Source organism: Cucurbita pepo, chromosome LG16, assembly GCF_002806865.2.
Source record: "Cucurbita pepo subsp. pepo cultivar mu-cu-16 chromosome LG16, ASM280686v2, whole genome shotgun sequence".
Classification (NCBI taxonomy): Eukaryota; Viridiplantae; Streptophyta; class Magnoliopsida; order Cucurbitales; family Cucurbitaceae; genus Cucurbita; species Cucurbita pepo.
In genome coordinates, this window is record NC_036653.1 from 3,134,488 (window position 1) to 3,150,805 (window position 16,318).

At 36.6% G+C, this 16,318-nt stretch overlaps 1 protein-coding gene across 1 annotated transcript; it reads right to left on the reverse strand.

Annotated features, from left to right (window-relative positions):
- Positions 1–8,547: 8,547 nt before the first annotated feature.
- LOC111776916 (aspartic proteinase nepenthesin-1-like) lies at positions 8,548–14,437 on the reverse strand. The gene is made up of 12 exons (XM_023656327.1): positions 14,029–14,437; positions 13,824–13,944; positions 12,632–13,059; positions 12,367–12,523; positions 11,681–11,763; positions 11,506–11,602; positions 11,216–11,291; positions 10,868–11,071; positions 10,266–10,390; positions 9,708–9,809; positions 9,528–9,625; positions 8,548–8,898 (listed from the first exon to the last, which is right to left on the reverse strand). Exons 1-12 carry the CDS (start codon positions 14,286–14,288, stop codon positions 8,727–8,729), a joined length of 1,923 nt encoding a protein of 640 aa, XP_023512095.1. The 5' UTR covers positions 14,289–14,437; the 3' UTR covers positions 8,548–8,726.
- Between the last annotated feature and the right edge of the window lie 1,881 nt (positions 14,438–16,318).

The following is a 16,318-nucleotide window of genomic DNA, read 5'->3' on the forward strand; positions in this document are numbered from 1 at the left end:
AAGAGAAGTTTCAACCTGCACAAACTCATCCACAAGGTCAAAACAAATATCACATGGGGATGAACCGGCTCAAGGAATGTGCGGTGATGAAGTGGTAAGGGGGATGAATCAATATGGTAAAGATGTTGTTCCAAGAAATTTAAAATATGAAGATAGGAAAGAGGTTGGGCTTGATTGCTAGGAACGGCAGGAAAGTGAGTTTCATCAAATTGAGCGTGGCGAGTGATGTATAACTTAGTGGTGGTGGGATCAAGACAACGAAAACTTTTATGAGCAGGACTATAACCTCAAAAAAATGCAAGGAATGTTGCGGGAAGAAAGCTTGTTAGGCATATAATCATGCAAGTAAGGATAAACACGACGGATGAAAATTGTCATAATGTAGAGAGTAGCTGTAGACGAGTTCAAAGGGTGACTTACCTCCAAGATGTAGAGTAGTCAACCGGTTGATAATATAAGCTGCAGTGTTGAAAGCATCAACCTAGAAATGAAGAGAAAGATGGGAGTGAAAGAGAAGGACCAAGCCAGTCTCAGTCACATACGACGTTTTCTCTCAACACAACCATTTTGAGCAGGTGTATATGGACAAGAGAGTTGATGATGGATGCCATAAGTACGTAAGCGAGTTTTGAAACAAATGTTAGTAAAGTCGGCACCTCCATCGCTTTGAAAAACCTTGATACAAGCACAATATTGATTTTCCACCAATTTTTGAAATTGAAGAAAAATATCATAGAAATCATATTTAAATTTCAAAAGGTAAAGCCAAGTGAATTGAGAATAATCATCAATAAAAATAACATAGTAAAGAAAATCCGAATTGGATTTGACGAGGGAAGAACCCCAAAGATCACAATGAATAAGATCTAACATATAAGACGACCTACATTTATTGTGGGAATAAGACAATGATGACTTTTTGCAAGCTGACAAGTACTACATAGTGATGGAGAAGGCAATAAAGACGTAAGAGAAAGATGACCTTTCTTTATTTAAAAAAAAAATAATAAGAGAATGATTCACATGACAAATCATATGAAGCACAAAAAGATTTTTTTCTAAGGACAGAATAAATGCAGAGTTGACGCGCTCTAACACATATAGCCCTCCATCCCTTTTACCGATTGCCACCACCCTTCCTATTTGACGATTCTGGTTAGTAAGAAGATTATTAGTAAATGTAACGAAGAGGAAAATCATACGTTAATTTACTAATTGAAAGAAGATTTTTAGTGACATGAGGGACAACCAAGACATCTAATAAGTAAATATTTGGACAAGAGAAAGAGTATCAGTGTGGGTAATGGGTAGGGATGCACCGTTTTCATACGATCACAGTCCTTTCCCGTGTAATTTTTAGACTAATCCAAAATAGATGGGTCGACAGTCATATGGGCCGAAGCTCCAATGTTCAAAAACCAATCAGCAGCATCCGGTCCAGCAATAGAACAGGACGTGTTGAAGGCTTCATAAAGGTGAGCATGAGCAGAATCAAACCAAACATACTATTGGTTGTAGACGGTTAGCATAATGGCCCTCCGCGTGCGGCATATTTGGCTGCGAGGTGGTCGACGACTCTAACCTGAGTGGGTTCGTCCTCAATTCGAAGAGTTATTTTTTTGGAAATGAGAACGACCTTGTTGGTTGCTAGAGAAAGTAGGGTGACTTCCATGGGTGTGACCACGATTAGTAGTTGAGAATGCCGTAGGAGTGGAGTCAGAAGACTCAAGGGAGCGCTGAAACAACTCAAAACTTTCAACTTTAGAGACTAAATCTGCAAAACAGGGGAGATGGGTGAGAGCATCTGAGCAGTAGAAAAAGTTAAAAAATCAGTATCGAGTCCTCGAAAGAACCAATGCACTTAATCAATGTCCTCGACGGGTTTGCCAATGGCATGATGTTGGTCACAAATTGTTTTGAAGGCAGGAGCATACTCAGCAACAGGTTTGGTGCCGCGTTTCATCAGCTGCAAGTCGTCCTTGAGTCCCAATTCACGAGCTTTCGAATGATGGTTGAACATAGTTTCCAACGCAAGCTAAACGTCACGTGCAGTGGAGAGACTAATGACTACATCAATGGCTTCCTCGGTGAGAGAGGAGAGTAGGAGATGGAGAAGGCGTTGATCGGCTGCTTTCCATGCCAAATATTTGGTGTTGAGTGTTGAGGTGGTTTCTGGTTCAAAGTGAGGTGGTGGAACCATAGTTCCATCAACATATCCTAGCATGTCTTGACTATCAAGGAGAGGGAGAAGTTGACTTTTCTAAAGAAGATAATAGGTGGAAGAAAGTTTGATGGTGATGATATGAATTAGAGTGTTGAAATGAAGAAGATGATAAGAGAATTTAGAAGCCATAGAGAAGAAAAGATTAGAGTTGTTAAACCGAAGAGCTCTGATACCATTTGAATATTTGCTAAAACCACCGCTCCTAAATGGTGGTGAAAGTTCTCTATTTATAATCATTTACATAATAGAGAATTATTGTAAATTACAAATGATATGGAAAGAATAATAAATGGATACAACATATTTGTCTATAATATCAAATATGATACCTATGGTGAGTCGCAATAGAAGTCAAATATCTAGATATTTGCTTATAATAAACGGTCAAATATGATACATATGTTAAACCATAATTGAAGGCTAAATATTCTTAAGAGCCTTCACTTCACGTAGATTTAACAAGAAAGAGGAAAGAGATAGAAAAGTTAGATATCTTTTTCTTTTATCTTTTTCTAGAGTTTAGATATCGTTTTTGTGTAATAGAAAATCAAACCACAATCAATAGCACTTTTTTTAAAAGAAAAAAAATAACAATCAATAAGAATTGACAAAAAAAAAAAAAAAAACAATTGAGAAGAGAATTGAAAAAAAAAACCGAGTAAAAACATAAAGATAGAAAATGGACCCATATATATATACCCTTAGGCAGTGCTTTCAAAATGTACTCTTTTCATTCTATGTATTCTTTATTAGTATACATATATGAAGTCATCAATACAAATCTTTTAACCAATATTTCTGCTTGCATTTTCTCTCTCCTATTTTTTTTGTGTTCATCTTGATCGAGTGCGCACGTTGTTGTGCGATCCTAACAACTAATATCAGAGCAAGACGAGATTCACCACGATATGTGAAAATGGAACGTTCAAAGATTGGAATTGGAAAGTTTGATGGATCCGATTTCGGTTTCTGGAAGATGCAAATTGAAGATTATCTGTACTAGAAAGATCTTCACGAACCCTGTTGGGGGGTGAAGCCGGATACCATGACCATAGAGCAGCGAAAGCTCAAGGATCGTTAGGCCCCTTAGGGCTGATCCGGTTGAAGCTATCTAGAAATATGACATTCAACATCATCAAGGAGAAGACGACGTCAGACCTATTGAAGGTGTTGTCGAATATGTATGAAAACTGTTGGCTATGAATAAGGTGTATTTGATGCAGAGGTTGTTCAATCTACAAATGTCTGAAGGTGGATCTGTTGCAGATCATATAAATGAGTTCAACAAGATTGTAAGTCAATTAAGCTCGGTGAAAATTATTTTTGAAGATGAAATTAAAGTATGATTTTGATGTCATCTTAACCCGAGTCGTGGGATACTGTTGTTGTCGTGATCAGTAGTTCACGAGAATCTGATAAACTGAAGTTTGATGAAATTCGAGATGTAGTTCTCAACGAAAGTATTTGCAAATGGGAAATTAGAGTTTCATCAATAATTTTCTCAGTATTGATCGAAGGGGAAGAAGTTAATCAAAGAGCCCAAACAAATATGGGTGATCAAAATTAAAGAAATGAGAAAAATTAAAGAACTGAGAAAAATCTCAAAACAAACCAAACGTAAAGTGTTGGAATTGCAGAGAAAAAGGGCATCTTAGATGGATTGTACAAAATTGAAGAAGCAAAATCACAAATTTAAAGATGATAATGATTCTATATATTCAACAGAAGATACCGAGGATGCTTTAATCCTTAGTGTGACAGCCCGATTGAATCCTGAATTTTAGATTCAGGTGCATCATTTCATTCGTTTCCAAGTAAGGAATTGTTTTAAAATTTCAAATCAGGAAATTTTGGAAAGGTGTATCTTGCCGAGGACAAAACCTTGGAGATGAAGGGAAGGAGGATGTCTGCATAAAAACTGCCGAAGAAAATCAGTGGACATTAAAGAATATCATATATATTCCTGGTCTCAAGAAGAACCTAATCTACATTAGTCAATTGAGCACAAATTATGCAGTAGAGTTTGGGAAGAGTTTGTGAAAGATTGTGAACGGTGTTATGGTGGTAGCACGTCACACAAAATCTGGAACCTTATAAACCATTACAGGGTGTATAAACATGGTTGTTGATGTTGAGAGTGCTTCAAATTCAAGTCTATGACATAATAGACTTGGACATATGAGCGTCAAATGAATGAAGATGTTAGCTGCAAAAGAAGTTTTAGAGGCCTAAAATTTGTTAATATGGGTCTTTGTGAGAGTTGCATTATGGGCAAACAAAAACGAGTTAGCTTCACAAATGTTGCTAGAGAATCAAAGAAAGTGTGTTTGGGAATGGTCCATACAGACGTTTAGGGGCCATCTTCAGTTTCATCACTTGGTAGATCAAGGTTCTACGACACCTTCATCGATTATTTCAGCAGGAAGGTATAGGTTTATTTCCTGAAACACAAATTAGATGTGTTTGCCACCTTCAAGAAGTGGAAAGCTGAAGTTGAAAATCAGACCAACTTGATGATCAAATGCCTGAGGTCTGACAATAGAGGGAAGTACGTCAAGTCAGAGTTTAAAATATTTTGTGTAGCTAAGAGAATTAGATTAATAAGGACAGTTTTTGGTAAAACGAGACACAATGGCATTGCATAAAGGATGAACATAACATTGAATGAGCGGACAAGAAGCATGAGGATTCATTTTGGACTACCAAAGATATTTTGTGCTGATGTTGTAAACACAACAACCTATTTGATCAATAGAGGGTCGTCAATACCCTTAGAAATCAAATTGTCATAAGAAGTATGGACAGGGAAAAGAATCAAGTACTCAGACTTGAGAACTTTTGGTTGTATTGTGTATATTCACGTTGATCCAAAGAAAAGAGACAAACTTGATGCTAAGGCTGTGAAATGCTACTTCATAGGCTATGACTCTGACATGTTCGAGTCCAAGATTTGGGATAACAAGAATAGGAAAATCCTAAGACATTGTGATGTGATCTTTGATGAAAATGTCATTTGCAAGGACAAAGAAAAGATAAACTCTGAGACTATGAAGCAAGTTGGAGTGGAGCTTCAGTTGTAGGAAAACTCACCCAGTCATTTACAGTAGAAGCTTAAGAAACTCCGAGACTGTTGCTGAAGAACCAGATGTAGAGCAAGTGACACTTGAGCAAGTGTTGAAGAGATCATCTAGAACTATCAGAGCACCAGATAGATATTCACCTTCATTATATTATCTGTTGCTAACCAATGAAGGAGAACCAAAGTCCTTTGATGAGGCTCAACAGGTGGAAGATTTAACCAAGTGAGAGCAAGCCATGGATGATGAGATGAGTTTACATGAAAAGAATAATATGTGGGTGCTAATTGAGTTACCTACAGGAAAGAGAGATCAGTTAAACAAATGAGTGTTCAGAATCAAGGCTGAACGAGATGGCAAAAGGAGGTTCAAGGCTCGCTTAGCATATAAAGGTTATTTACAAAGAAAAGACATTCTATATGCTGAAATCTTTTCTTGTGAAATCAAATACTATTCAAATTTTATTGAGTATTGTTGCATAAGAGAATTTGCACCTTGAGCAAATGGATGTAAAAACAACGTTCTTACATGAAGATCTAGATGAGGAGATCTACATGCAACAACTAGAAGTGTTTACAGCTCCAGGCAAGAAACACATGGTATGTAAGCTCAATAAGAGCTTGTATGGATTTCAGCAAGCACCGAGAAAATGGTACAAGAACTTTGACTCCTTCATGTGCAAGAGTGCTTTCCACATGAGTGAAAAGGATCAGTGTTGCTACCTCAAGAAATACATTGATTCTTATGTGTTTCTAATCCGCTGTGTGGATGATATGCTGATTGCTGGATCCAGTACGAGAGAGATAAACCACCTGAAAGCAAGCATGTCTTTAGTATTTGAGATGAAATATTTGGGTGCAACAAAGCAGATTCTTGGGATGATAATTTTTCAAGATAGATCTACTAGCACATTAAATCTATCCTAGGAGCAGTACATTGAGTAGATGTTGTCTAAATTCAGGATGAATGATGCTAAATCCAGGACTAGCCCTTTGGCAAATCGTATTAAATTGTCAAAGGGGAAATCTCCCAAAACTGTTGAAAAACGTAAGCACATGACATCAGGTCTGTATACTTCTGCAGTTGGGAGTTTGATGTATATTATGGTATGTACTGGACTTGATAGAACACATGCAGTGGGAGTTGTTAGCAAGTACATGGAAAACCTAGGGAAAGAACATTGGAAAACTGTGAAGTGGCTTCTGAAATATCTTAGAGGTACATCCCGCATTTCCCTTTGATATGACAACGTCAAACTAGTTCTGCAAAGTTTTTGTGGATGCTAATCTGAGTGGAGATGTAAAACATCTGGAATATATCTACACTATAGATGAAACAACAATGAGTTGAATGTCCAGGCTTCAGATATGCGTTGTTCTTTTATCTATTGAGGCAGAGTACGTGGCTATAGCTGAAGCTGGAAATGAGATAATATGGATGACAAACTATCTAGAAGAATTAGGCAAAAAGCAGCACAGGAAGATTCTTTATACAGATAGTCAAAGTGTCATACAGTTGGTGAGAAACTCAATTTATCATTCAAAGACAAAACATATCAAAAGATGATATCATTTCACTCGCAGGTTAGTAGAAGAAGGTGATATGTGTTTGGAGAAGATAGATGGTGCAAAGAATCCAATAAACATGTTGACAAAATGTTGGAAAGTTGAAGATGATCTCTATTAGACACAAAAGGCACTAGCACTCCACGTATTTAGACAATCCATAGTTATTTTTTTCTACTTCCATTCGGGCACACTTAGAGGTTGCAACAAACCTTTTTATTTTTTGTCTTCGGGCCTTTACTGGTTAACAAACCAAGCATTTGCTCACAAACTCTACTATCTCCTTCTTCATATTCCGCCATCAATAATACGGCCCAAGGCCTAAGATCCTAATACATCTTAGTGCTACCTGAATAAATTGAGAATGACGAACAATAAGCTTCCAATTAACATCTTTAGGTTTGCATCCTCGGACATGCACAATCATCCTTACCAAAAGAAGTTCCATATCATAAGTGAGAACTCATTTCCCCACTCTATTCCTAACAAATGCCATATCTCAATCAAATGAGGGTTCATCTATTGAACATCTATAACATGTTGTCTCAGAATCAGCTGGGCTGACAGTTGAGCCAATTATTTCATAACCTCTCCCATTACCACAATTATCTTAGCCCATCCAAATTCTTATATATGGTACTCTACTCGATAATCACCATCAACGTGTTGGCAGACTTCCTACTTTAGACGTTAGCTACCACATTTGCCTTATTTGGGTGGCATAACATCTCCACATCATAATCCTTTAACTAATTTAAGCTACATGCACTAAGCTCCTTTTAATGCATAACATCCAACTTTTAATGGTTGGAAAATTCAATGTGCAAAATGTAACTATCCATATTTTAATACATAACATCCAACTTTTGACAAAGTTTCAAAGTGTAATATCTAAGATTAAAGGTCAAAATGTTAAATTAATACACAAATATCATATCAAATGAGCAAATATAAGATGAAACATGCCTTGGGTGGAAAAACAACGGTTCACGACAGCACATATTCTTGGATATAGCAGAGTTGGATAAATATGTACTTTTCACCCTTAAGAAAGTAGAATTAATAAATCTCAATGAAGCCAAAGTTGTAGCGTAGATGATAATATACCATATCGCATAAGACAATAAGATGAGAAAAACATAAAGAACAATGAATTTTAAGAGCTTTTTGACGAACAACTTGGAAAAGAATTTAAAATATGACTCTAGATTATTATCCATCATAAATTTGAAACATAGATGAAACTTGATTATACTTAGCGTGACATTAATATTGCATGATTGAGATATCTTGATTCGTATCATATTGTCAAATTAGAAACATTCGAAAAAACCTTCTACACTAACTCGAGGTAGGTTCCCTTTCTCAATTATGACGTACTAGGTTAGGTTGCCATCTAAGTCTCGAGGGAGTGACTTCTGGTAACATTTTTCTCTTCCCTTAATTCGCCATCTTTGCTGCTGAATTAATCTCCATGTAAAGAAACTACCAATCTCTATCACTATTTGAGGTCTGAACAAAGTGGTCGCTCAACCAGTCTCCACTTAATGAGTTCCACTTACCAAGTTGGATCATAAATAGTAATTTAAAAATAATAATTATGAAAATAAAGATAGATATTTGTCTAAAAAGACAAATCGTAGAGAAAAGAAATGTAGGTCAAATTCATATTGCAACTAAGTGAAAAAAGGGAACTTCCGATTTGTTTAAGGTTAGAACCTTTGAGCATAAGATGAATACAAAATCTGGAAAATAATAATATTCTTCCAATGTCTCCTACTGAACATTGAACCTATAAAAATTCAAAGCAAATGATACAAACAGAGACAGCAAACCAAAAATGTGCTGGCGAGACTTTTACTACAGGGTCTGGAGTTCCTGCTCTGGAGCTGCTGCATTGACAGGCTTATATGAATGGAATGCTTGCTGTCTCCTTCTCCAAATAAACCACACTCCCATTGCTGACAACCCAAGAATAAGCGTGACCATAATGGCTAAACCCACCAAAATATAAAGTCGCTTCCACAATGACCTAAACAATATAAAACAGATTGGATAACATTAATGCTATGCAACATTTAGCCATCCATGAATACAAGACTCTAACTAAGAACGTAGTAACAACATAACATTTGTATGACTACATTACCATTTTAGTCCTTAAGACGTCACAATATGTCTATTTAATCTATGAATTTTTAAACGTTTCAACTGGACTATATTTGACGTGATGTGATAAAACAAAATGTAACAAAATCAGTGTAAATTTTATCACACTTAGCTCGCTTCCTTGAATTTATTATAGGTAATAATCGGTCAATATTTTAGTAAATGATGCAAAGAAGTCTCGTGACATTTGACCCACAAGAAGGCTCAACAAACTATTGAAATAACGGAAGCTAACTTGAGGAAAGCTTTAACGCAAGAGCCAACCCATCAAGAAAAATGTAGTCCACTTATTTTTTTCTAGTTTGCTTAATCTCTCAGAGTATGTGAGCGCGTTGTCTTAGAATAAAAACCAAACTTTTAACAACATAATTCAAACCAAACTTTTAACAACATAATTCAAAGCTTTTCAAGTTTAAAAACTAAATAGACACAACTAAGAAGATTGATTGACTATCTTCATAATTTAACATTTAAACCTATTTACATACTTACCTATCCATTAGAGGTTCGACATTCCATCGAATGACCCGGTAACTTCCGTACTTAGGGGGTAGCTTCATGTGATGCTCGACGATCAGGGAAATTATTGTCTGCCAGAGAAACAATATTTTAAAGGGATGCTTGAGAATTTCGGTTGTTATGCAGTTTACAGTTGCAGGTATATTCACTTACAGTAGCAGTCGCAGGTGAGAAAAATTCTGAGGATCCATTAGGGAGTATGGCCAATTGAATAAGTGAATGATTTCCTCTCATGGTAAAGTTCAATAAACGGACCTGAAATAATGGTTAAAAATGATATGCAGTAAAAAGTTGGATACAGTCACAACTCAATTAGTAAGAAAAGCTGAGAGAGATGTCTCTCGGGGTAAATTATAAGTTTAGCCCGTGAATTTTGATCGTTGCATCAATTTATTCTCCTTAAACTTTAATAGATTTCACCTCTCACTAATGTTGTAAACTAAACTATGACATGATATGTTCACTGAACCAATGTTAGCTCATTTGGCATGTCAATATTTAGTGAAGAGTTAACTAAATATAGGAACTATTTAGAACCATAATTAATGACTTTTAACTAACTAACGTCAATGTTTAATGACTTGTAAAGCTTAGGGATCAAATAGCCATAACAATGGAATACATTTATAATAAAACCTATTTGTTATTACATTAATTATTGTTAAATACTGCAAAATAAATTTTAATCCCCAATGTGTCAAGTGTACTAACCTGTGAATGACTAACATTTAACTCGTGAGCAATATGATCGGAAAGTTGTGTAATATGAGGCTCCAGATGTTTGTAGCTTATGTTCAACAAGATATCAAATGTGATACGTCCAATCTGGAGATCTTCTGCACGTAGTACAAAATAAAACACTTTAACAAACAGACCTTTAAGGTAGAGATTGCAACAGATAATAAATTTGTTAAAATACTCTTTTTTTTTTTATAAGAAATAATTTCATTGATAGTATGAAATTACAAAAGGGGTTGTTAAAACAATCATCGTTTGATAATTGCATTTCAAAATGGTCTATAATATTTATAATCAAATTCCGAAAAATGGTATTTCCATGACACTGGTTATGTAATTTTTTTCACCCAACAGTTCTCTTACACATTAGCATGTATATCAAAGAAGACAAATGGTAGAACCTCAACTGTCATCATGGTATGAAGGATGGTATAACTTGTTTTAACTTTCCAAATCAATTAAGCTCAACGACCATATCGACATATAAGGAAAAGAAAATTACTACAGAACCAACTGATGCAGTCAAGCTGCCGTATTAGCATAAAAGCAAAAATAAACCTTGCAATTAACCATACCCGGAATCATATCATATGGTGATTCGCTTGGAGCTGATGCAGGTGCCATATCAGTATCGTGTGATGTATTTGAAACTGAAGGAGCATGGGCATTATCATCCGAAATGTGAAGCCTTTCCCATAACTCGGAACAATTAGTTTTCCAAAATCCAATTTTTGAATGCTCTCTGTCATACATCACTAAAGTGTTGCGGACAATGATTCCTGTAACAGAAAACAGTCATGCTAAAATGTGATATGTGATTAAATTAAAAAATAAAAAGGCGAATTCACAAAGTGAACAGTCAGAAATTCCAAATTCCTATGCATTCACGAGCGAAAATCGTCTGAGACATGAAAAAATCGTACCTCCTAGAAGAGTAGTTTGATCATTATTTCCATTCTCGAAAATTCCCAGACAATATGCACCATGTACCTTTGAGTGCTGAAGTAATGATTCAGAAAATTCACAGTAAAGAAGAATCCGTTAGCTCAAACTTTTATGACCACTATATCAATTGAATACAAAGATCAATTCAAGGCCCTTATTTTTGTTAAGGAGGATTATACTGCCAAACCCCACACATAATCCCATGTAAACAGACACAGATACAAAGAAGTAACGCAAAAATATTAAGTAATCAAGGGATATTCCTTACCCGGAACAAGTAATTTTCTGGTGCTAGAGACAACTTTTGGCCATTGTCAAATACCAAGTCAACTGTCGGAAATGTTTTTGATAATTCAGCAGCATCACTAACATAAAGTAACGAATCATAATTACTTATTGTTGTAAATCACTTTCAAAACTGACAACGTATTACCTAACCATACCTTCCAGCACCAGAAAAACATGTATCTTTAAAATTTGGGTCAGGACCACCAATCTTCTTCAAAGAATGAAGCGCATTCATAATCTGAAAGATTTTTTCTTTTTAAATTCATTATGCATTCTAAAACAAAGAACTAAAAAACTGGACTTCAAACTGCTAACGACTCAAGATCAAATTTGTAATTTTGTAATCAAGGGAACACTATTAGAGAAAAACAAGAGAAAAGAGACACAGGATATATGCCTGGTCATGGTTTGACTACAGGGATCAATCCTTTCTAATAAGGAGCCAAAAGTTTTTTCATTTCTCTCTCTTCCTTTCTCCATTTAATTGTATAGATGAAGTTTTTTCAGACAACACAAGAACTTGGCTTAACACTGAATAGAAAGCCTCCACAAATAGGACAAATGTTCTCATTTATTAAGATTGACAAGGAAACAACGTAAATTGATTCATATCAAATCATTAAAATCTAAAGCAACTAGAACAAGTTTACAAAGGAAAAAAAAAAAAAAAATGCAAACAATTATCAGATTGCAACAGAAATAGAAGAAAGATAACCCTGGAAAAGTAAGAATTAGACTGTCTTACTACGTCCTTGTGAAAGCATGCAACAATCTTCAAATTCAGACATTACTAAAGAAACTCCTGACTGAGAATGTTAAATTCAGGGAAATAAAAGCTTACAGCATTCTTGAAAGGTCCAAAGGCTTCCTGTGGTAGGTAAGAATAAGTTGTACCACTATCCAAGACAGATCCATATCTTCCGTCAAAAACGCTTGGCTCGAGAGGCAGCTTTTTACCCGCAACATGTATCTCCTTCAAATCAACATTGTAATATGGACTGTTGCCATCCCGAAACTAAAGTAAATGTGTGAGATGTATCAATTGTAATTGTTATGAAAGAGCATGAAGTACAATTTTTTTAAGGTTAAACGGCTTTAGTACACACCTTCTCACAGGGTCTGAGTAGCTAAAAATCATCTCTGATGGAGGAGAGATTCCACCAAGAACCATAGCACCACCACCAATATCCATACCACCATAGCATAATGAGAAAGAATCATTAATCACACCTTTTTCAACTAGTTGGTCGACAATACTAAGATCACCACTGCCCAAACCCATAATTCCATCAGCACGTTGACTGTAAAGATCACCAGTTTCCTCATTCTCACAACCAAACACAGCACGCTGGGGTACGAGTGCACTCTGATTTCCAAAGGATATAACATCATCACCAAGGACACCACTGCTAGTACTCATTTCAGCATACTGCCTCTCATAGACACACTGCACTCCGTCACCGTCACAAGTGCAATCAGAATTGCATTTGACAGGTTGGTAAGTGCTTGACAATTCTGGGTCAAACTTTGGGTCCTGAAAGAAATAAAAGTTTAAGTAGAGAGAACAGCACATTGCAAGGTTCCTTTGAAGAAAAAACTAGAAATGTTTTAATATAAATGTAATAAATGACTGCACAAATTTTATCCATAAAACCATCGGAGGAACAAGCTTCAAGACCCATATAGAATACCGACAATACAATTCTGTCACATTCATTAAATAGATAATGCCTTTTAGTTATCCACATTTCTCTAAATTGGAGGGAAACAACATTGTAGTGTCCAGAGTCAGACAGCATTCCGAGATCAGTTCTTCCCAGAAGAAAACAATTTGTCCATCGAAGGAGACCTTATGATTTACCCTTTGGTGCAGAATAAACATATATCATTCGAGGATCCATGTCATTTGATCTATTTCCTAACCAGACTGATAAATTACCAATTTCCAAATCAATATCATGAAAAGCAGATAAAGAANTTAGTTATCCACATTTCTCTAAATTGGAGGGAAACAACATTGTAGTGTCCAGAGTCAGACAGCATTCCGAGATCAGTTCTTCCCAGAAGAAAACAATTTGTCCATCGAAGGAGACCTTATGATTTACCCTTTGGTGCAGAATAAACATATATCATTCGAGGATCCATGTCATTTGATCTATTTCTTAACCAGACTGATAAATTACCAATTTCCAAATCAATATCATAAAAAGCAGATAAAGGAAACAGAGCAGATGATTGAATATGACTATGAAGGCCTTATAAATGATCTAGCAAGCATCAATTTGTAAACATTTTAACCTGGTGCTTCCCACAAAGTTCGCAAGTTGAGCAAGGAACATAAGTAACCGTACTTCCCGTATCAACAATAAGAGCGAATTTCTGCGGCGGAGTACCGATCCAAAGCCGCGTCGTATAATACCTGAACCAAAAACCAAAAACCAAAAACCAAATTTCATCAAACGAAAATCATAACCATCCAAAAATTAAAGGAGGTGGATCATACCCATTGAGAAGGAGATCGTCGTAGAGCCGCATTCGAGCGTTGGAACGATTATTCGAATTGGGGAATCCGCGGAGACGACGATGAGGCTTGGAGATCAATTTGGAGGAATTGGGGGACGAGCGATAAAGAGGCAACACCATGGCGCGATGCGAAGGCGTAAGGAGAGGATTGGAGGAGATGGGATCGGCGGAGAGAGTGAAATGCGTGAGGTGCAAGAAATGGAGGAGAAGAGCGAGGAGTAGATTGGGTGTTCGTGCCATTGGCGATTGGATATGGGAGAGGTCAACGGAAGGAGGCAGATCGAAGAAGGAAGAAGGAGAATGGATTGAAGGGAGGCGAGATGAAGGTGAGAGCTGATTGATTGATTGATTCAAAATAAACAATTGCAGTTAAAGTTGGGTGAAGGATGATTCATTTTAAAGAAAGCGAGGGAAAGCCAAACTTCACTCAGAGGTCCCAGAGATTTTCCAAACTTGCCTTTTGACGGGTTAAGGAACTATACGAGTTGGTTGGGCTGAATTAAAAATAAGAAATAAAATAAAATAAAAAAACTATGACACTTAAGTCTGAGTACAACCCTCTCTATATAAATAATTATACTTATTTATGTTAATACTTAAATATTAAATACTCACCGATCACAAGAATCAATTTAACTAAGAAAAATCTAGAGGGTTAGATCAGGTGAAGTTGATTATTTTATTAAACTTTTTTTTTTTAAATTATAATTGTGTATTTAAAAACTTTAAACTCAATAGAGAGATGAACCAAACAATCCTAATAAGGTGCGAAAACCTCTCCTAATAGGCTCGATTTAAAACTGTGAGCCTTATGGCAATACTTAATGGACAAAAATGGACAATGTCTGCTAACAGTGGGGTGGACTTTTACAAATGAAATCAGAGCTAGTCACTGGGCAATGTACCAAAAATAGACAATGTCTGCTAGGAGTGGGCTTGGACTTTTACAAATGAAATCAGAGCTAGTCACTAGGCGATGTGCCAGTGAGGACGCTTGGCACTCAGAAGGGGTCGATAGTGAGATCCCACGTCGATTAGAGAGGTGAAGAAACATTTCTTGCAAGGGTCTGAAAATCTATCCATAGTAGATTCGGTTTAAAACCGTGAGGGAGATACCGAGACGTAACGAACGAAAGCAGACAATATCAACTAACGGTGGTCTTAGATTTTAACAAATGATTGGCTGGAATAGCTCTATCAACTAACGGTGGTCTTAGATTTTAACAAATGATTGGCTGGAATAGCTCATCGTGCGGCTGTTAACCACAAGGTCGGAGGTTCAAGCCCTTCTTCTAGTGATGTGAACGAAGCATGCAAACTTTATAATTGTGTTCGGTGCTTCTCCCAAGTACAAATTTTCAATCAACATCGATTTGTGATGCTCTCGTGTACCGAGAGCTAACTAAACAATCATGTTTTGACACTTTTAAAAAGCACGGTACGAGTTCAATTTCTTAGCGTTGAAAAGTTCGACACAAGCCCATAAAACGGGTGGTTATAGATATTATCCACTTTGGCACGAGTTTTGCCAAACAATATAATATGGATGGATTGTTAGAAGTGGGATTTGAACCCACGCCCTCTTACGAGGACCAGAACTTGAACCTGGAGACTTAGACCACTCAGCCATCCTGACTACTAATTGTGTGTTCCTGGATTGGTTTGAGAGGGGAATTTATCATTCCGTATATGGGTGTGTAAACATCTCTCAAGTAGGCGCGTTTTAAAACTGTGAGGCTAACGACGATACATAACGGATTAAAATAGATAATATCTACTGGCTGTTGGACAGAGGAACGAAACAATCCTGATAAAGGTGTGAAAACCTCTCCCTAATAGGCGCGATTTAAAACTGTGAGGCTCATGGCAATCCCTACTGGGCAAGAATGAACAATGTCTGCTAGCAGTGGGCTTGGACTTTTACAAATGAAATCAGAGCTAGTCACTAGGCGATGTGCCAGTGAGGACGCTTGACACTCAGAAGGGGTCGATAGTGAGATCCCACGTCGATTAAAGAGGTGAAGAAACATTTCTTGCAAGGGTCTAAAAACCTATCCATAGTAGTTTCGGTTTAAAACCGTGAGGGAGATACCGAGACGTAACGAACGAAAGCAGACAATATCAACTAACGGTGGTCTTAGATTTTAACAAATGATTGGCTGGAATAGCTCAGCGTGCGGCTGTTAACCACAAGGTCGGAGGTTCAAGCCCTTCTTCTAGCGATGTGAACGAAGCATGCAAACTTTATAATTGTGTTCGGTGCTTCTCCC

Excerpts from the sequence above, each read along its gene's own strand:
- LOC111776916 (XM_023656327.1), bottom strand. The coding sequence starts at position 14,288 with ATGGCACGAACACCCAATCTACTCCTCGCTCTTCTCCTCCATTTCTTG. Across the intron at positions 11,292-11,505 it reads CAGAAAATTACTTGTTCCGG|CACTCAAAGGTACATGGTGC; the intron begins GTAAGGAATATC and ends TCATTACTTCAG. Across the intron at positions 10,391-10,867 it reads ACCATATGATATGATTCCGG|AAGATCTCCAGATTGGACGT; the intron begins GTATGGTTAATT and ends TACTACGTGCAG.